Source organism: Ovis aries, chromosome X, assembly GCF_016772045.2.
Source record: "Ovis aries strain OAR_USU_Benz2616 breed Rambouillet chromosome X, ARS-UI_Ramb_v3.0, whole genome shotgun sequence".
Lineage (NCBI taxonomy): Eukaryota > Metazoa > Chordata > Mammalia > Artiodactyla > Bovidae > Ovis > Ovis aries.
In genome coordinates, this window is record NC_056080.1 from 114,602,297 (window position 1) to 114,623,400 (window position 21,104).

A 21,104-nucleotide genomic window follows, 5' to 3' on the forward strand; every position below is an offset into this window, starting at 1 on the left:
CAGAAGAAAAAAATATATGGCTACACATAAAAAGATGTTCGTGATCTTGATCAGATCATGAATTCCTTATTGCCAAATTCAGACTTAAATTGAAGAAAGTAGGGAAAACCACTAGACCATTCAGGTATGACCTAAATCAAATCCTTTATACTATACAGTGGAAGTGAGAAATAGATTTAAGGGACTAGATCTGATAGACAGAGTGCCTGATGAACTATGGATGGAGGTTTGTGACACTGTACAGGAGACAGGAGTCAAACCATCCCCAAGAAAAAGAAATGCTAAAAGCAAAATGGCTGTCTGAGGAGGCCTTAGAAATAGCTGTGAAAAAAAAGAGAAGTGAAAAGCAAAGGAGAAAAGGAAAGATATACCCATTTGAATGCAGAGTTCCAAAGAATACCAAGGAGAGATAAGAAAGCCTTCCTTAGCGATCGATGCAAAGAAATAGAGGAAAACAATAGAATGGCAAAAACTAGAGATCTCTTCAAGAAAATTAGAGATACCAAGGGAACATTTCATGCAAAGATGGGCTCAATAAAGTACAGAAATGGTATGGACCTAGCAGAAGCAGAAGATATTAAGAAGAGGTGGCAAGAATACACAGAAGAACTGTACAAAAAGATCTTCTCAACCCAGATTATCACGATGGTCTGATCACTCACACTCACCTAGAGCCAGACATCCTGGAATGTGAAGTCAAGTGGGCCTTAGGAAGCATCACTATGAACAAAGCTAGTGGAGGTGATGCAATTCCAGTTGAGCTGTTTCAAATCCTGAAAGATGATGCTGTGAAAGTGCTGCCCTCAATATGCCAGAAAATTTGGAAAACTCAGCAGAGGCCACAGGACTGGAAAAGATCAGTTTTCATTCCAATAAAGAAAGCCAGTGCCAAAGAATACTCAACCTACCACACAATTGCAGTCATTTCACACACTAGTAAAGTAATGCTCAAAATTCTGCAAGCCAGGCTTCAGCAATTCGTGAACACAGTAATTCGTGGACTTGCAGATGTTCAAGCTGGTTTTAGAAAAGGCAGAGGAACCAGAGATTAAATTGCCAACATCCTCTGGATCATCAAAAAAGCAAGAGAGTTCCAGAAAGACATCTATTTCTGCTTTATTGACTATGCCAAAGCCTTTGACTGTGTGGATCACAATCAACTGTGGAAAATTCTGAAAGAGATGGGAATACCAGACCACCTGACCTGCCTCCTGAGAAATCTGTTTGCAGGTCAGGAAGCAACATAGTTAGAAACGGACATAGAACAACAGACTGGTTCCAAATAGGAAAAGGAGTACATCAAGGCTGTATATTGTCACCCTGCTTATTTAACTTCTATGCAGAGTACATCATGAGAAACGCTGGGCTGGAAGAAGCACAAGCTGGAATCAAGATTGCCAGGAGAAATATCAATAACCTCAGAGATGCAGATGATACCACCCTTATGGCAGAAAGTGAAGAACTAAAGAGCCTCTTAATGAAAGTGAAAGAGGAGAGTGAAAAAGTTGGCTTGAGGCTCAACATTCAGAAAACGAAGATCATGGCATCCAGTGCCATGGGAAATAGATGGGGAAACAATGGAAACAGTAGCTGGCTTTATTTCTGGGCTCCAAAATCACTGCAGATGGTGGCTGCAGCCATGAAATTAAAAGACGCTTACTCCTTGGAAGGAAAGTTATGACCAACCTAGACAACATATTAAAAAGCAGAGACATTACTTTGTCAACAAAGGTCCGTCTAGTCCAGGCTATGGTTTTCCAGTAGTCATGTATAGATGTGAGAGTTGGACTGTGAAGAAAGCTGAGCACAGAAGAATTGATGCTTTTGGACTGTGGTGTTGGAGAAGACTCTTGAGAGTCCCTTGGACTGCAAGGAGAGTCCCTTGGACTGCAAGGAGATCGGTCCTGGGTGTTCATTGGAAGGACTGATGTTGAAGCTGAAACTTCAATACTTTGGCCACCTGATGCGAAGAGCTAACTCATTTGAGAAGACCCTGATGCTGGGAAGATTGAGGGCAGGAGGAGAAGGGGACGACAGAGGATGAGATGGTTGGATGGCATCACCGACTCAATGGACACAGGTTTGGATAGACTCTGACAGTTGGTGATGGTTAGGAGGCCTGGCATGCTGCAGTCCATGGGGTCACAAAGAGTCTGACATGACTGAGCAACTGAACTGAACTGAAAAAGATGTTCATAATCATTGGAAATGGAAATCAACTTATGGACATATGGTTTTTCATCCATTCAATAGAAGTTCAAAGTTCTAACAACTGCAAGCATTTGATAGGATGTGGGTCTATAGGATCTCTTAAGTATTGCTAGTGGTGGTATACATTGGTAACAACCATTCTGGAAAACAGTCTGATGTTGTCTAGGAAAGTTGAGCATTCACATAGTTTATGACCCAGCAATTCCATACCTGTGTACCTAAGAGGGTCTTTCCCATGTACCGGGAGATGTGTATATGGATGTTTACTACAGCATTATTCATACAGCACTTTCTGTTCCAGATAAATTCCTCTACTCAGTGTACGCTGAGCAACCTAAATACATTGTCATCTCCTTGACTCCTTGACCTGCCACTCCCCCACCTTCACACTAACCTGAAATGAGTCTCCCCTCTTCGCTTTACTCATTTTGCTCTGTTTTTCTAGGTGTAGTTCAAGCTTCATCTGTAATTGATTGTGTAGGTTTGCATACATACACATAAAGGCAACAGGTTTTCGTGAAGTTTTCCTTCTAAATAAGCAGACCTTTTGAAGACGATCTAAGAGTTTCCCTCTTCCACAGAGCCTATACTTTGCTGATTTGGCCCTTGGGCTAAAATCCCTTCTTTCTTTTCTGTGAGCTGCTACTGGATTCTAAGGAAGTTAAATCCACCCACAAGACATCCAAAGATTCAGTTGTAGATTTAAACCTAGTTCTTTTGGTTATAGGATAAATTAGAACTCTGAAGAAGTTCTACCAGCTAGATAACAACTTAAATCTTATCTGTCCTACTATCAAGTCTGCACACCACTTAAGAAGTTTAATAACTTGCCTGTTTGCTTGTCTTACTGGAAACAACAGAACTAGACTTATGCCCTTAGAATTTGAAATTAATAACTTCACTCTATTGACAGAACCTCAGAGATCATTATTTACATACTAGAAATTAATCAAAGGACATATCAGTGGATAAAATGAATGATCCTTGGAAAATCTAACCCATTAGAGAAAGTTTCTATTTGTTAGCATTTTAAATCGACCACTCTGTATTAGGAAAGGATTAGTGAGGAAGCACTATGAGAATAACTACTGAGAAATTAAGCCAAAAATACAATTATCTCCAGGCATCGCCGAATGGAAGCTGTGCGTCTGCGAAAAGAGAACCAGATCTATAGTGCTGATGAGAAGAGAGCCCTTGCATCCTTTAACCAAGAAGAGAGACGAAAGAGAGAAAACAAGATCCTGGCCAGTTTTCGAGAGATGGTATACAGAAAAACTAAAGGGAAAGAGGACAAATAAGGATTTTCTGATTGTCCATCAGACATTTTTAACAACAAAAAAGAAAGTTTGGGTTCCATATATACACACAAAAAAAGATTATGATCTGAAAAAGCTTTACAGTGCTACTGTGCCTTCTATTTAATTCTTTCAGTCCTATAAAAAAAGCTGCGTATTGATATAACTTTAGCAAGCTCTTTGGGTTATTTTGGATTAACCAAAACAACTTTCTGGTTTAAAAATCCAAATTATGAGTGAAATTCTACTGTGTTGGGGGAGGAGGCATTGAGAGAAAGTGCTGGTGAAATGAGGAACTGAACTCTTACATTATGGGACAGTGCTGCCACGAGTTCTACATGATGCCCACCCCAACTGAACTTGTGGAAGTTATCATTCCTCTGTGTTGAATGTCATAAAGGGACTTGATAGAAACATACAGGAGGCCACTTTTGTTAACAGAAAGAAGGCATGGCTGAAAAAAAGCAAATTTATAATTTGAAGATTGACTTGTTTATTACAATATGTTGTCTGCTCTGGAAATAATGTATTTCAATTTTAGTCCCTACCTCCACCCCCAGACCAACCAACAGACCAAACAGCAAACTAACCCACAGACTTACTGAATCAAAAATGTGAACATTAAGTTTAAAATTCTTAACAGGTTACTTAAGAATGGCTCTTTCAAATATAAAATATTGGGAAGTCTATTGTGTAAATGTAAGTACATTATTTTCATCTGAACTGTGTTTAAATCATTATTTGAACACTGTAAATGAATAGGAATCAATAATAATCAGGAGTTTAATAAGGAAAAATGTAATGAATCATTGCTTTAACTTCATTATGTCATAAGGATGAAGATAATGTGATATTAAAATTTTTTTATGTCTGTACTTCATGTAAATGCAGATTTCATTTTAAACATTCTTAAACTTTTCAGTTTCTCTTTTACATCTGTCATTCAGGTTAACTTCTCACTTTATCACTTTTTTATGGCTACTGTTGACTTTTGACTTTGGGAAAAATGAAAAATTCTGGGACTATGAGATCATGATCTTTTTCTTCCCTCCTTTTGTTCAAGTTTAGTTGTTAAGACATAGGAGGGAAGTGGGAAGGGGACAGTAGACGTTTTGGCTGTTTTTGTTAAGGTTGTTTTGAACTGCATTATTATGTGCCTAAGATAAGTATAAATTATCTGAATGATGGGGAATTTCAGACTCTGCTGTTATAAAATGCCCTCTCTCTTTATAAGCTAACTTCCTAGATGACTCAGATGGTAAAGAGTCTGCCTGCAATGCAGAAGACCTGGGTTCGATCCCTGGGTCAGGAAGATCTTCTGGAGAAGGGAATGGCAATCCACTCCAGTATTATAATAGTTGAAAGTTTTTTTTTTTAAGTTTTAAAACAAAACAGTGAAAGTATACTTGATATACTTTATTAAAGTATAGATACAAAATTTACTACTTAACATATATTCTAGGAAAATGTCTACCTTTAACCCACAATTAATGAACTAAACAGCCAGTTGGCACGTGGCAACATTTATGATGCCTGAATTTGAAGTGATTGTGATTTATCATCATTGTTGCCTAGCCTAATCTATTATTTCCAAAAGTTGAAACTAGGTCCCAAATTTGTGAGTCATAATCTGTCCATTTCCCTGTGTAATAAAACATAAATTTTTATTTCCCATTTAAAAATTTTATTCTCAGGAATTCCCCAATAGTCCAGTGGTGAGGACTCCATGCTTTCACTGCCGAGGCCCCAACTGCAGTCCCTTGTCAGGGAACTGAGATGCCACAAACTGCAAAAGGGGGCCACATTTTTAAAAAATTTTGTTCTCTAAGAACATTAGTTTTTGTTACTAGTTCCTAGAGACTGAATGGGGTTGTTCTCTGATTTTCATTCAGTAGGCAAGGTAGTTTAAATGCAACAGTTGTTAAAAACTTTTTATTTTGTATTAGACTATAGCTGATTAACAATGTCATGATAGTTTCTGGTGGACAGCAAAGGGGCTCAGCCATAAATAAACATGTATTCATTCTTCCCCAAATTCCCCTCCCATCCAGCCTGCCACATAACATTGAGCAGAGTTCCCTGTGCTATACAGTAGTCCTTGTTGGTTACCCATTATGAAATATAGCAGTGTATATGTGTCAATTGCAAACTCCCTAACCCTTACCCCCATCCTTCCCCCTAAATGTAACAATTTTGTGATATGTGAATATTATGAATTTCCATTGGATTCTCCTGTATCCTCCACAGAGTAGATACTCAATAAATGCTTATTGAGTAAATGAAAGAAAATATATTAATTTATTTCAGAATTTTATCATATCTTTCATTAAGATTTTTTCAGGAAAGATCTGCCAAAGAATAGCTTTGGTAGCATATTTGGGAAAGAAGAGGGAAGAATAAAAGGACTAAGAGTATTTTATTTTCAGCCCATTAGAACTACTGCTTCAAACTGTGTTTTAGTCACCTGAGCCATAAGTCAAATGGGAGGGCTGTTGTATTTGAAATATATTTTTTTGTTCTCCAAGGAGGCTTACCTAGTTCTCCCACCTCCTCACCTGTTGCTCTGATGAGATTTTTCCCTCCTTTTCAATTTATTTCACAAATGTAATAGTTGAAGAAGAAAGAAAAATTACCCACAGTTTTACCCCATCAATTGTCTTTAGTATTCTGTGTTCCTTTCCAGTGCTTATCTACGTAAATACGTATTCTGATATACCTGTAAGTAATCACTCGTAATTTTGTCTTTGATGTTTTAAAATCTTGCAGCCAGGCAAGACAGCTTCACAGGATGGTAGGAACAAATGATCTGGTGTGAGGATGGATGGAAGAAGGCCAGAAATAGTAAGGGTGGTGATTGAACCTTCCCTGTTTCATCAAGCCAATCCTCAAGCCACCCTGGTGCCATCACAGTTGTGACGCTGTGTTGTGGTAGGCAGCGTGCCCAGTTGCAGAATTTCAGAATGTATTGTTTAACAATGAGGCTTAAGTTGCATTAAATAAAGGGAGCTGTGAGTAGGGAAACCCTTCAGACTGGTTATATTATGAGCTGTAGAACTGTTGCCATTTTACTGTTCCCCAGTTGTGCCCATGAGAGAGGTATGTTCAGGCTGGAGACTCAGGCTCAAATGGGGGAACAAAGAGCCAAGGATCAATCTCAGTTTGGTCTGACAGGTGAATTTTATCTACTACCTAAACTCAGCTTTTGTATCTGAAAGACTCTGAGCAATATAGATAGTGACGGGAAAAACCTTTTAGAAAATAGAAGACAACTTAGTGGTCACTCTGCTAATGTAATGGAAGTTGCCAACTGGAAAATGAATGCAAAGAAAAACAATGCAGCTAGATTGTGTGCCACAAATTTATTATTCAATAAATATTCTGTGGTTTGATGTACAGCATCATATTTTTAATATGCTCTGATTAGAAATCTCCTAAAATATTCTGGAAGATTCCCATACTGTTGAATTGGAAGATATTTGGATTCATTAAAACATATTTGGCCTCAATAATGTCCCTTAGCCATTTTTCTCGAAAGCGAATCACTCCTGGTCTGCAGAGGAGGAAAAACAAACACAACAAAAGCTTTTAAAGGGAAAGAAAACTCTGAGCCAGGGATCCATTGATTCCCTGTTTACTCTGTTACAGTTCCTAGTGAGCAAAATGCCTTTTGGGGGTGGAGGCAAAGATTGTCTCCATTCCTTAGGCCCCGTCAATAAAAGGGTGAGTTTATATGTAAAGATTCTGTAAGAGACCTGCTGTACAAATAAAAGGAATCATTGAATATTATTTATGAGTGAGTTCCATGTGATTGTGAAGTTTCCCATTGAAACAATAGACGGGACCTGCTTTGGCCGCACCCTAGTCCAGCAACTAACCTCAAGTTGTTAGTCACTGAAAAGCAAGACATTACAGATAAAATCCATTTTCTAGAATAAAAGCAGAATCTTACTTTCAGCCCATCTTAATGGAGTAGGTGGTCCAAAGAAGAAAAGTGACCATTACATAAATTATCTGCCGCTGAGGGCTTCCCAAGGTAGCTCGGTGGTAAAGAATCTGCCTGAAATGCAGGAGACTCAGGTTCAATCCCTGGGTTGGGAAGATCCCTGGAGAAAGATTTCCCAGTATTCTTGCCTGGGAAATCCCAAGGACAGAGGGGTCTGGAGGGCTACACTCCATGGGGTTACAAAAGAGTAAGACACGATGTAGCAACTAAACAGCAGCAACGACAAAACAGGCCCGCTGGCTTCTTGGAGTATGATGACCTTGTCCTACTACCCTTTTAAAATCTCTAAATTTTCTTTACCTGTGAACTAATGAATGACCCTCAAAGACATAAGAGACATCAATGGGTGTGTCCTAAGAGAAAAAGACAACTGTCAGCCAAGACCAGTCATACCAACTCATGATTCTTTACATTGCTACATGTATCCATAAGTATACTCCTTAATTTCTAGAATTCATCTTCCCTGTGAATTGGAGATCTGTGGGTGGTAGTTCTTTGTCGCTTCAAACCTGTGTTCGCCCAAAAGATCTTTAAGGCAATGAATACCTTAAGAGTCTCCACAAAATTGAAAACAAGTCAGGGGAGGCTGTGCTCTCATTACTAGGAGCATGAGGAAGTCATGTGCCTTCTTTACGTGGTCCAGTTTACTCAGGCAACAGAACCAACTTACCTTGTAGGGACAGCCTAAGAATAAAAAAATATAGATGAACACGGTTCAAAGACATTTTTTAAATGTCTTTTACAGTTATAGTTCTGTCTCAGTGACCCCCATCCAGTGTCCCCTCCAAAATTATACTTGGAATTCTGAGCCAGGCTCTTGCTCAGCCCCAAGTCTTCTCTCTGCGTGGTCTCGTGTACCTCCAGCAGCCTCCCTTTCCAATCTTAGAGCTTGCCAGTTAGCAAGATAGCTGATGGTGGACTGTATGACCAGGAGAAATGAGAACTCCTTGTAGTCTACCTCTTTGGATCACTCCAGGTTCCAAACTCTCCAAATAGGTAAGTTTGTACTAGGATAGGATAAATATAGGACATGGTTGGCTGACTATGGTGTGGTCATCTATAAAGCCTTAGAGTCAGGAGAGCCTCAAATAGCTTATGAAAGGATGAAGGCAAAGGGGAAGTAACACTTTTATGTCTCCTGTATTCCAGGCATCATGGTTAGTACCACCCTGGTCCTAAGGATCCTAACCCTGGATTCATGGGTGTCATTTGGACTCCTTTCACAGCAGCTGTCAACATATTTCATATTCACAGTCAACCTAGTGGTGACAAGCAGTCATTCCTTCAAATACTCAGTGCCAACTATTTGCCAGGTCTTGTTTTACAGCAGCAGCAAAATCCGTGCCTTCATGGAGCTTACATTCTGGTGGGGTTGCAGAGTATAACAAGGTAAGAAATTACATAGACGATCAGAAGATGGTAAAGTATTAGGGAGGCAAGGAGGGTTCCAGTCAAAGAGAACAGCAAGTACAGAAACCCTGAGGTGGGACTCTACCTGGCTTATTTGAGGAGTAGCAAGATCAGAATGGCTGGACCAGAGTAAGTGAAGGGGCAGGGGTAATGGGAAAGCAGAAATAACAAGGGACCAGGTCACACAAGGGCTGTAGGCCCTCACTACTCAGGGTGTCATCTGCGGATCTGCAGCATCAGCAGCTCCTGGGAGCTTCTTAGTAATGCAGAAGCTCAGACCTGCTCAATCTGAATCTTCCTTTTAACAAGATCCCTGAGTAATTCACATGCATTTTGGAGTTGGAGAGGCATGTTGGAACATTTGAGGTGTGACATAACTTCATTTTTCCAAGACTACCTCTGGCTAGCTGAAAAGAGACAGGATGCAGGTAAAGGTGGAAGCCGAAAGACTGGCTAGAAGGCTGTTGAAATAGCTGGTGAGGGATGATGGTGTCTTGGCCCAAGGTGGTAGAGGTGCAGTAGGAAGAGAAGCTTGGATTGAGCGCCTACTTTGAAGGTAGGGCCAACAGGATTTCCTAATGGATGTGACTGAAAAAGAAGAGTCAAGGAAGATGACAGGGATTTTGGCCATCAGCTGAAATGAGGAAGGCATAGGTAGGTCAGACTTTGAAAGGAAAGTCAGAAGTTCAGCTTTGGATACAGTAAGGGAGATGTTTAAATATCCAAGTGACAGAAGTCTGGTCTGGAGACAGAAATTTGGGAATCATAAGCTAGAGATGAGGCTTCCCTGGTGGTGTAGTGGTTGAGAATCCTCCTGCCAATGCAGGGGACACAGGTTCGATCCCTGGTCCAGGAATACACACACTGCAGAGCAACCAAGCCCATGCACCCTAGGCCTGTGCTCCGCAATAAGAAGCCTGCACACCACAATGAAGAGTAGCCCCTGCTCACTGCAACTAGAGAAAGCTCACACATAGCAACAAAGACCCAATGTAGAAAAAATTTAAATGTTTTTTAAAAATAAGCTAGTGGTAGCATTTAAAGCCAGGAGACTGGATAAGATTGTGCAAGAAAAGAGGCTAGAGAAGATACCCAAAGGCTGAGTTTCAGGACATGCAAACATGAAGAGGTCAGTGAGAGAAGAGACCAGAGGACCAGTAGAGTAAACAGTGGTCAGTGAGGCAAGAGGAAAACTAGGAGAGAATGTTGTTCTAGAAGCCAAATGGAACATTTCACAGAGGAGAGCATGATCAGCGATGGCAAGTGCTACAGATGGGCTCCACCAGATTGAAGACAGAAATATGACTGTTGAGTTTCACAAGGAAGGGGCCATCCATGGCCTTGACATGCGAAGTCTGTTCTCATTGAAGTCTCACTGAAGGGAACAGGGCAGCCAAGGAAGCGCTTACCAGAGGTTTGTTTTTGTTGACCTTGATGGTGAAGTACACACTGGCGGTGATTTGGGCTATGGGTCTCCGAGCAGTTGGGATGCTCCACCGTACACAGTAGATGTAGTAGAAGCTGTGAAACGCGTCTTCCTTCCTTAAAAACTCTGTGTAGTGCTCCCAGCGGTCCTGATACTCCCAGTTCTGTTTCACAGGAGAAAAGAAAAAGCACACAGAGGAAGAGAAGCAGATTTCTGTTCAAGTCCTCTCAGCGCACCCCAGCCTTTTAGGCACTAGGGACCAGTTTCGTGAAAGACAGTTTTTCCACGGCCAGGGTGAGGGGGATGGTTTGGGGCTGATTCAGGTGCATTGCATTTATTGGGCCCTTTTGTTTCTAATCTAATGCTGCCGCTGATCTGACTGGAGGTACCTTCCGGTCTGTAGCCCGCATGTTGGGGACCCCTGCGATGAAGGCAGCACACAACAGTAGGGATTAGAGCCCCGCTTCTGGAATCTATTTCTAACCTTTTAGACCAGGGTTCAAACTACAGTCAACTCTCACTTATCTCCAAGGGTAGAGGAGAGAAAAGGTGGAGCTAAAATGGGAAATAAGCTAACAGTGCAGACATTGCTTGAGATTGGACTCTGGAGTGCAGGGGCTCACACTCAGGTGTGTGTACATACACACTGCATGCATATCCACAGTGACTTCCTTCCGGACCCTTGCTTGGAAGGCGAGTTTGGTTAATTGGCAGATAATTAGAAAGTGCTTAGAACATGTGTTCTGCTCACTCCAGGAGACCTAAATGTGTGACTAGGAAGTAATGAGGCTGGGACTTCCCTGGTGGTCCAGTGGGTTAAGACTTCACCTTCCAATGCAGGGGGATACAGGTTCGATCCTTGCTTGGGGAGCTAAGATCCTATGTGCCTTGTGGCCCAAAACATAAGACAGAAACAATATTGTAATAAATTCAATAGACTTTTTAAAAAATAAAAGGAAAGTGATGAGGCTGATTTCATCACCTGTTGGGAAAACCAGACTCACTTCATTGCAGCCCTAGGTGGTAAGTAAAATAAGGTCAGAAAAGGAATAGGTCAGGATCACCCAGATGGTTTGGAGAAGCTTCCCCCTCCAAAGCACACACCTTAATAACACCTCAAGTCCACACAAGTCACATTGCACCCTTGAGTCTTAGCACCAGGCCTTGAAAGCCGGAGATATTCATCAAGTTCAACGAAATCCCCTTGCTCTGGCTGTTGGGCACAGAAAGCTTCCAAATTGGAAAACATCCTAAATTAAGATGAAGGTCCACAGAAGGACAGGAGTAGGATTCTCTAACAATCCCAGTGATAACTATCAGAAGAGAGTTTGGGAGGAGATAGTAAAAAACTTCAGGGCTTCCTTTAAAAAAAATAAATATTGGGACTTCCCTGGTGGTCCAGTGGTTAAGAATCCATCTCCCAATGCAAGGGACGTGGGTTTGATCCTTGATTGGGGAACTAAGATGCCACATGCTGAAAGGAACCTAACGCCTGTGCGACTGCATGCCACACGAAGAACCCGCATGCTACAACAAAGACCCAGTGCAGACAAAATAATAATAAAAAGAAACAAAAACTGTAGGCTGGCCTTCTGCCTCAGCTGATTTTATTTCAAACTTATACCCAATTGGCTGTTAGAGTTGGCCAGAGAGGAACATCAGACTCTAAATTTCTTGAGATCAGGTCTGTGTGTTCTTACATAGATCATTATTCCTTTGAATTAAGGAGTTGCCAGTCAACCCTGTGAGGACCATTGGAGCATGCCTTTTATTTTCAACCTTTCTGTGTTATGCTTGATACACTTTTTCAGACCTAATGTTTAATGTCACAGAGACTTTTCTGATGGTCCAGTGGTTAAGACTGTACTTCCAATGCAGGGAGTGTGGTTCAATCCCTGGTCAGGGACTAAGATTCCCACATGCCTCTCAGCGCAGCCAAAAATTTTTTTTAAAAATCTGTCACACAGTCACAGGCTCTGTAGCATTAGAGTGGTCCCTAAAGATCATCTAACAGAGCCCCTCGCTTTGCACATGAGGATCCCGGGACCTAGAAATAGGAAAGGACAAACAATACCAGCTGAGACTGGGACCTGGGCTCCCTGGCAGCCAGCTCAGTGCTCTCTCCACCCCATCAGATGTCTCAGCTCTAGGATATTCTAAAGCGGGTTTAGACAGTAAATTCAGCTGTCTCCATCAAACCAATCTTCCCATTTTTATCTCTATGCTGTGAGTGTGTGTTATCCCATGTTTTGTCATTTCTACATAACATTGCTTTATATACTCACTTCCAGGAAAAGAGTATCTCATTGTGCTATTCTGCCATGGATGGCTTAGACAATTACATACTATTGACACTCAAAATCAACAGGCACCTGGAAATATATGCACAAAACTGTTATCCCTGGTAAGTGACATCTGAGGGAGTAGAACTGGATATTGTGGGGTTAGAAGGGGGGTTTCATTATCTACTTTGTGTCTTTTTGCTCACTGAGTTTTTTTTAAAATAATGATATCTTAATTTTATTATGAAAATATTGTGTGTGATAGGCATGAGGAATTTTCCAGGTTTTCTTGTATAAAGAACTTCTTTGTGTATTCTTGGGACTTCTCAGTGGTCCAGTGGTTAAGACTCCTTGCTGCCAATGCTGGAGGCATGCGTTCAATCCCTGGTCAGAGGACTAAGATCCCACATGCCGTGAAGTGCACCAAAAGATAAATATAAATTTAAAATAAAATTTTTAAAGAATTGTTTTTTGTGTTCTTGTTACCACATTGCATTGCTGAAGAGAATAAACCAGTTATGCCCACTGGTAGTGTATAAGTGTACCCGTTCCCTCCCCACAAACACACAAGCCTTCTGATACCAGATTGAATCATTCTTATTCACATTGTAATACCTTAAAATCTTTTGAATTTGCATTTTTCACTGATAGTAAACTGTATTATTTTTGGCATCAAAAAGGACTCTTCCTATTATGATGAGAAAAGTATATCAGATAGACCTACAGTCAAAACTTCATTTTGCTGATTAATCAGAAAGACTTTGGACAAATTGCCCAACCTCTCTGACCCTCAGGGTTCATCATCTGTAAAATGGGTACACTGAGGTTTGTTGTGAGGATTAAATGAGATAATGCGTGTGAAGTGCTTAGTGGTGCTTGGCACATTGCAGTGCTCGCTCAGTAAATGGTAATAACTCCTAATTTGCCATCCTCTGGTGTGTGGTGAACTCTAAGAAATCTTCAGTAAGCTTGAGAAAGCGCTCCATTAGAAATGCCTGGCACTTAGATGGTAGACTTTACTTCTAGAGCTTGCTGCATTAGTAGGACTGGAAATGGTGGTTTTATGTCAGGAGTTACATAGAGCTTCTAGCTTTTCCATCACCTTCTGCTTTCTAATTTGTCTCTGTCCTCAAAACAGTCCTACCAATGAGTAAGACAAATACTTTGACTTAGCTCTTCATCTGTGAAGAAATAATGGCACAGAGAATAAGTCTGTTCATATATTCAACACATATTTATAGAGCAGCTACCCTGGTGACTCAGCTGGTAAAGCATCTGCTTGCAATGCCGGAGACCTGGGTTTGATCCCTGGGTTGGGAAGATCTCCTGAAGAAGAGAACGGCTACCCACTCCAGTATTCTGGCCTGGAGAATTCATGGGGTCACAAAGAGTCGGACATGACTGAGCACCCTTCACTTTCACTACTATGTACCTGACCTTTCTAAGGCCTGGAGACATGACAGTGAACAAAAATCTCTGCCCTCATGGACCATGTGTTCTGATGGCGGATAAAAGGCAATAGGGTAAATAAAATCTAATATCCTAGATAGAGCTGAGTTCTGATGGAAAAGAAGTCAGAGGAGAAATGGGTGCAATTTTAAATCAGGTGGTGGGGAAAGGCCTCTGAGCATAAGGCGTCTTAAAGACCTGAAGAGGGGGAAAACGTGACCCATGAGAGTAGATCTCAGGGGAGAGGGAACAGCAAGTGCAGAGACCCTGAGGTGGGAGCATGCCTGGCAGCTGAACTGCAAGTACAACTTGAGTGAGAAAAGTGACCAGGGAGAAGGTGGTAGGTGATGGGGTCTGAGCAGTCAGTTGGGAAGAGGTGGGGATGGAGACTCAGATCACATGGGGCCCTGTAGCCCAGGCAGGACTGACTTTTAGCCTTTCACTCGGGACCAGTAGGATCTCCAGAGGCACGTTTTCCTGCTTGTTCTCTGTCCCATTCAGTCTGATGCATAAGCCCTGGGTGCAGCAGGCAGAACCTTTGGCCCAAACCGAAATGGGAGATGTTCTCCAAGTGGGAAGGCCCAAGGGGAACCAGAACTTTGCACCATTTGTCTTCATTGTGTTCCTGGTACCTCTTGCAATGGCAACAGCAGTCGTGCCGCTGGATCACAAATGGAGGGTGTGGAGTCCCAAACCCCCGACCTTTCCTCTTTCCCACTTGACTGGGACCTTCCTGGGCCTGGGAAAGTGCCCTTAGGCCAGAAGGCTTGGATGGACTGACCAGAGGAACAGATACAGCTGGACACTTCTTCCAGGCTCCGGGAGTTTGCCTCCACCAGTTTCAACTGCTTTCTCTTCCAAGGAAATAGAGCAAGTAGGGGTTTCAGACCAGTCTTCTTCCTCCACCCCGCCAGTACACAAAGCAACCCAGGGCCTTCTCCCCAGAGCTGCCAGGATAAGCCCCACAAATAGGTCAGAACCAGGACCAGGAGGAAAAAGAAAAGGAGTTAGGAGCATGTGCATCTGACTGTACAGTGAATACATCCCAGAGCTAAGGCAAAATGCCTTGTGATCTCTCTACATCCCCTCTGTTAACATGAGAACTCTAGAGCTGGGACTACAGAACCCCTGTTTTGACAGAGGCATCTCCCTCCTTAGAAGGGCTTCCCCAGTGGCTCAGTGGTAAAGAATCTGCCTGCCAATGCAGGAGATGCAGGTTCAATCCCTGGTTTGGGAAGATCCCCTGGAGAAGGGAATGGCAACCCACTCCCATAATCTTGCCTGGGAAATCCCATGGGCAGAGGAACCGGTGGGCTACAGTCCACAGGGTCGCACAAGTCAGACACAACTTAACAACTAAACAATTCCTTCTTAGGCCATTAGGGGCAGTGGCATGGGAAAATTGCTTAGCTGAGAATCTGATTTTCTTGGGGAAGTGTACGGTGAAGACAATACAAACACTGGGAATACGATTGTGCTGTTCACCTTCAAAGACTATCCCATCTTGATTTTGAAATCCAGATGAGACAGTTTTTATTTATTCAAGTCGCCTGTGGTATCATCACTTAGGCTTTCTAGCAGGACTTCCAACTTTTCATCAAACAGGAGCCTTTTTGTCATTCTTCGCCCTTGTGTGCAAAGCTGGAGTGGCCAAAGGACTTACCAAAACAAACTCCTCAACTTGTTGACGGCCCTTCTCTTCTGTGAATTCACCATGGGTGATCCAGTCAATATTTTTGACAGGGTTTTCAGCTTCTGCAAACGAAGTATGAATGTATTAGTTACTTCCTAGTGGAGCATTACCTAATGAGACCATAGGGACCCAGACAGGTTTACTACCTTCTGCAGATCTGACAGCAGCAGTGATGGCATCCTTGGCTAAAGTTAGAGCTATTTTTGTTATGTCTTGGGGGTCTTCTGTAGCCATCGCCTGGCTTGTAGAAGCTTTATCCTCATTTGCTTCCTTCTCAAATTTGACATTTTTGGTCACATTCATTTTCTTTTCACTAGAAAAAGAAACTCAAGAAGTTACTTTGTGTGTGTGTGCATGCCTGTACAAACTCATCTTAAGTACAGACTATCTCTTGAAGAATCACAAGACACAGGAAACGGTTGTTGCCTCTAGAGAGGGTATTAGGTGTTAGGGTAGGAGGGGTCTCGCTGTTTACCTTCTGTGCCTGAATGCTGAGATCCACTATTCCTGAAAACCAAGGATTTTCTGATTCTCATAACCATGAAGACTTAAGTCAAGGAAGGTGTAACTGATTCCTAACTTCCTTATAGTTCTAACAGTATTGATTTCTAATTGAGTCTTTATTAGAACTTCAACCCCCAGGTTTCCCTGGTGGCTCAGTGGTAAAGAATCCGCCTGCTAATGCAGGAGATGTAGGTTCAATCCCTGATCTGGGAAGATCCAACATGCCGCGGAGCAACTAAGCTCCTGGGCCACAGCTATTGAGCCTGTGCTCTAGAGCGCAGGAGCCTCAATGACTGAGCCCAGGCGCTGCAACGACCAAAGGCCCTGGAGCCTGTGCTCTGCAACGAGAAGCCACCACAATGAGAAGCCCGTGCACTGCAACAAAGAAGAGCCCCCACTTGCAGCACCTAGAGAAAGCCTGTGCAGCAACGAAGACCCAGCACAACCAAAAATATATAAATAAAATTATAAAATAACAACAACTTCAAACCCTGCTTTAGGCTACTGAGGGCATGTGGCTCTTTGAAGATAAAGTGAATTAAAAGGATTCAAGGCAGTACAGTAGAGGAGGGGTTTGCTTTTCAGTTTTATTCCTCTTGGATTTTCCAGATATGCAATTATCCGTCAGAAACTATCTTTTCTTTTGCCATCTCTTTCCCTGCAATATATAAGTGTTAGCTTTGGGTAACACTTCCAGAAAAATGGAAGGGAAATGAGACAGTGGCTTCTTTTCCTTCAGGCTTCAAGGGGTGTTCTTTTTGGTGTGGCACCAGTAAGTATGATGCTGGCTCAGAGCTTGAAATTTGTTAAGAAAATATTTGTCTGCCATGGGGTCGCTAAGAGTCAGACACGACTGAGCGACTTCACTTTCACTTTTCACTTTCATGTATTGGAGAAGGAAATGGCAACCCACTCCAGTGTTCTTGCCTGAAGAATCCCGGGGAAGGGGGAGACTGGTGGGCTGCTGTCTCTGGAGTCGCACAGAGCCGGACACGACTGAAGCAACTTAGCAGCAGCAGCAGCAGCTCCTATTTTAGTAAGATGTTTGTGTGTGTTAGTCACTTGGTCATGTCTGACTCTTTGCGACCCCATGGACTGTAGCCCGCCAGGCTCCTCTGTCCATGGGATTCTCCAGGCGAGAATACTGGAGTGGGTTGCCATGTCCTTCTCCATGGGATCTTCCCGACCCAGGGATCAAAGCCACATCTCCTGCATTGTAGGCAGATTCTTCACCATCTGAGCCACCAGGGAAGCCCAAGATGTTTGTAAGAGATAATTAAATTTTTCCAAGTGTGTTTAACACTTATCCAGATTGTGGAAATTAGTTATTAGTACTGTAAAGGGTTCATCACAGAGCTAGAAGTCTTTGAACATTTCCATCTTTTTCCCTTGAGTCTTAGAGTCTTTCTTTCCCTGCTATGCTGAAGTCTCCTCACTGAGGTGCACTCATTTCTAGCGTAGTTATAAACCCCATGCAGGCAATCCCTGCTTGGCCAGTGCTGCCTGAAAGTGGCTCTCTCGCTCCTAAGGAAGCTATTTATTTCTCTATAAATAGCAACTCCCAATTTGGGGGGTTTAATGTACAGAGACATTACTTTGCCGACTAAGGTCCGTCTAGTCCAGGCTATGGTTTTCCCTGTGGTCATGTATGGATGTGAGAGTTGGACTGTGAAGAAGGCTGAGCACCGAAGAATTGATGCGTTTGAACTGTGGTGTTGGAGAAGACTCTTGAGAGTCCCTTGGACTGCAAGGAGATCCAACCAGTCCATTCTGAAGATCAACCCTGGGATTTCTTTGGAAGGAATGATGCTAAAGCTGAAACTCCAGTACTTTGGCCACCTCATGCGAAGTGTTGACTCATTGGAAAAGACTCTGATGCTAGGAGGGATTGGGGGCAGGAGGAGAAGGGGATGACCCAGTATGAGATGGCTGGATGGCATCACTGACTCGATGGACGTGAGTCTGAGTGAACTCCGGGAGTTGGTGATGGACAGGGAGGCCTGGCGTGCTATGATTCATGGGGTCGCAAAGAGTCGGACACGACTGAGCGACTGAACTGAACTGAATGTGCCTCATTCCATTTAGCTCTCAGCATGGCTGTGAGATCATGGCTGGACACCTATCTTATGCCTTCCAGGCCCACTTTCCCCACCTCCCCTGCTCTCCAGCAGGGAACACTGAACTGCCAGGACTGTATCAATGGGCTGTCTGTGCCCTCTGGCTTCCAGGAGGTGCCACACAATGGGGAGATCAGGCTGAAAGGAGAGTGAGCTCCAGGCAGGTATTCCCCCGGGGCTCTCCGCCTCCCGGGTCACCCCTGACTGGCTGCATGGAGGAGGTGGCCACCAGTCCCAGGGCAGCTCACTCACTTCTCAGTCTGGTGAGGGTAACCATCCTCTCCCCTCAACGTCATGGCCCCACTGTTACCAGCCCCAAGGAGCCGTCCTCACCCTCCTTTCCCTACCCTCTGCCCATACCTTTGTAAATATTCCCTTTACTTAACCCTTCTCTCCAACTTTCTGTATGCCAGCAGTTTCCCCACTGGGGCCCTAAATCATAAAAAGGACTCTAGTTACCACATGAACCAGGAAGCCAACCTCACACCAGGCCATCCAGCTCCACAGCCTGCCTCTTCACCCTGCCTCCTTCCTCCCCTCCACGCTTCACAATGAGTGATGACCTCATCACTGTGAGCCTCTTTCAAGAAGGTCATCCTTTGTTCCCTTTCTGGATGTCATCACTGGTCCCAGGCTGTGGTGGGTGCTGTACTAGGCAACCCAGCTCCCCTGGGTGCGGTGGAGGGGTGGACAGGGTCATCCTTTGGGGGGAAATGGAATCTTCCCAGGCAGCCTATCCTAGAGTGAGGAGGGACTGAAGGGTCAGGGTAAGGGTGTCTGGAGGCCCTTAGCCCTCGAGAACTGGCTCTCCCACCCCGAGGCCCATCCCAGTTTGGCCAAAGCAGTTTGTCATAAACCCCATCCAGCAACGTGATCCTTCAGAAAATGGCCCATTTGGCTACTTGGTCATTTGGTGACTTGACTTTCAGTAAATTGCCTCTTGATGAATTTACTGGGAGCCAAATCTGTGCCCTTCAAACCCACCAAATTAGCAGGGGCCTTGTCTATAGAAGGACCCCAGGAACGCTGTGCTCCAGTGGGGAGCAGGGCTCAGGAGGCAGTTCCCATCTTATCCTCACATGCCTGTGGACCACAGACCCAAAGCCTCCCTCCCACCGGCCTCTTCTAGGCCTTTCTCTCCCTCCCCTTCCTAATGAGCAGCCAGAAGGCAGAATGGCTATGAAGGGTTGGGGTCAAGTTTGAGATGTGAGTGACAAATGGAGAAAACAAGTGCAGGCCCCTTTTGCAGAGCCCTCCCACCCTTCATAACCCTCAATACCTGAGTGACTGGATCCTCGGATCCTGGATCCTCGTATGAAACAGCAGTGGCCCAGGAAGCCTCAGAAAGAGTCGCTGGGCAGCTTTCCCCAGGCTTCCCGGCTGGAATGTTTACATGTGCTACCAGGACAACACCAATTTCAGCCAATAGAAACCAAAGCCCAAGTGATTGACTTCTGTTAGTGAGAGAAGGGGCTAGTCCAGTCACAGCAGCAATCTGACCTATGGACCAGGACTAGGCTGTCCTGTCCAAGCCAGCTTCCCCCCAGCAGGTGGGATTGCAGGGCTGCTCCAGTAGTGAGCCTCGCAGCTGGTATATACTGGGAGTCCTTATTGTGTGCCAGTCACTGGGAAGTGATACATCACAATAGCCCCAAGAAGTAGGTGTTGGTGTTTTCATTACAGTTGAGGAGGGGCACAGAGTGTATTACATAAGTTAGCTAAAACTCAAACCCAGAGCTGTCCACCTTCATTGACTGAGCTTTCACGTATTTATTCCCAACCTCTGAGGTTAGGATCTCCCTTGTGTGCCTGATTGTTTTCAAAGATGTCTTTTATGAATCCAGGATGAGCTTATATTGTAATAGTTATCAGCATATACCCAGGAACAATTTACTTAACATTTCTTAGTTTGTCTATAAAATGGGGGTGACAGTGCCTGTGGAATAGGATTCTTAATGAGGATCAAATCACAGTTTTACAGAAAAGGCTGAGAACAGTGCTTGGTACATCAGAGCCAAGGCAGGAGGAGGGCTCGTGTGGACACTGACATTGGGGAGCACAGAGGTTCCTGAGCTGTGAAAACGCTGGATGATGAGGACTGGCCTGAGTTCTGTTTGTTGATCTGACTCCCATACGGCCCATGGGACCAACTGCCATGAACCTTCTAGTGCCTCAGCAGGCCCTGATCCACAGCCCTGCCCTTCTCCTGGGTTCCCTGGGAGAAAGAGGGTAACTGGAAACACTGGGCCGGAAGGCACCTGCACTCCAAAAGGACAGAGCTCCAGCCGCCTGTATGTGGCAGGGGCAGCAAGACCTAAGAAGCCCTGGGGCCATTGGTGCGAGGCCCAGGGTGAGCATGGAAGGGTGGGCAGTGGGATTCTTAACTGCCCAGAGGAGAGAGACGTGCAATCCACCGATGAGACGCTCTTAGAAGGTAAAAATGTTCTCAAGGGGAAGCCAGGAAAGATTTCCCAGCTGATTAGAAAGGCTCCTTCCTCTTTGAGGCAGAAGCTTCAAGTGGGTGGCCAGAACGTCACCTTCTACCCCCAGCCAAGCCCCTCTCTGAAGCGACAAACTTGGGCCTAACAGATTGAGAGACCTTTTGAACCATCATCAGCAACGAGGACAGGGTCTTCCAAACCATGCCCTCCTCGGATGCCTCCTCCCCGGGCGGCGCCGCACAAGAGTGTTCAGGGGAGGGTGCGGTTTTTAAG

General features: G+C 43.9%; 2 protein-coding genes across 2 annotated transcripts in view; one reads left to right on the forward strand and one right to left on the reverse strand.

Moving 5' to 3' along the window:
* The window catches only part of NKAP (NF-kappa-B-activating protein), a 19,460-nt gene extending 12,168 nt beyond the window's left edge, over positions 1-7,292 (forward strand). Inside the window, exon 9 of the mRNA XM_042242560.1 lies at positions 3,335-7,292. Coding sequence (XP_042098494.1) covers positions 3,335-3,509 — 175 coding nt within the window. The 3' untranslated portion in view covers positions 3,510-7,292. The remainder of the gene's footprint in view (positions 1-3,334) is intronic.
* Positions 6,851-19,790, reverse strand: AKAP14 (A-kinase anchoring protein 14). The gene is made up of 6 exons (XM_042242561.2): positions 19,670-19,790; positions 15,916-16,082; positions 15,740-15,831; positions 10,329-10,508; positions 7,810-7,862; positions 6,851-7,056 (listed from the first exon to the last, which is right to left on the reverse strand). Exons 2-6 carry the CDS (start codon positions 16,070-16,072, stop codon positions 6,927-6,929), a joined length of 612 nt encoding a protein of 203 aa, XP_042098495.1. The 5' UTR covers positions 16,073-16,082; positions 19,670-19,790; the 3' UTR covers positions 6,851-6,926.
* Between the last annotated feature and the right edge of the window lie 1,314 nt (positions 19,791-21,104).

What these genes read in the sequence shown, in the direction of transcription:
- AKAP14 (XM_042242561.2), bottom strand. Translation starts at nt 16,072, where the DNA reads ATGAATGTGACCAAAAATGTCAAATTTGAGAAGGAAGCAAATGAGGAT. An exon ending in TGCTGTCAGATCTGCAGAAG is followed by an intron (nt 15,832 to 15,915) that starts GTAGTAAACCTG and finishes CTTCGTTTGCAG; the next exon opens with AAGCTGAAAACCCTGTCAAA. An exon ending in AAGTTGAGGAGTTTGTTTTG is followed by an intron (nt 10,509 to 15,739) that starts GTAAGTCCTTTG and finishes CCTGTGAAACAG; the next exon opens with AACTGGGAGTATCAGGACCG.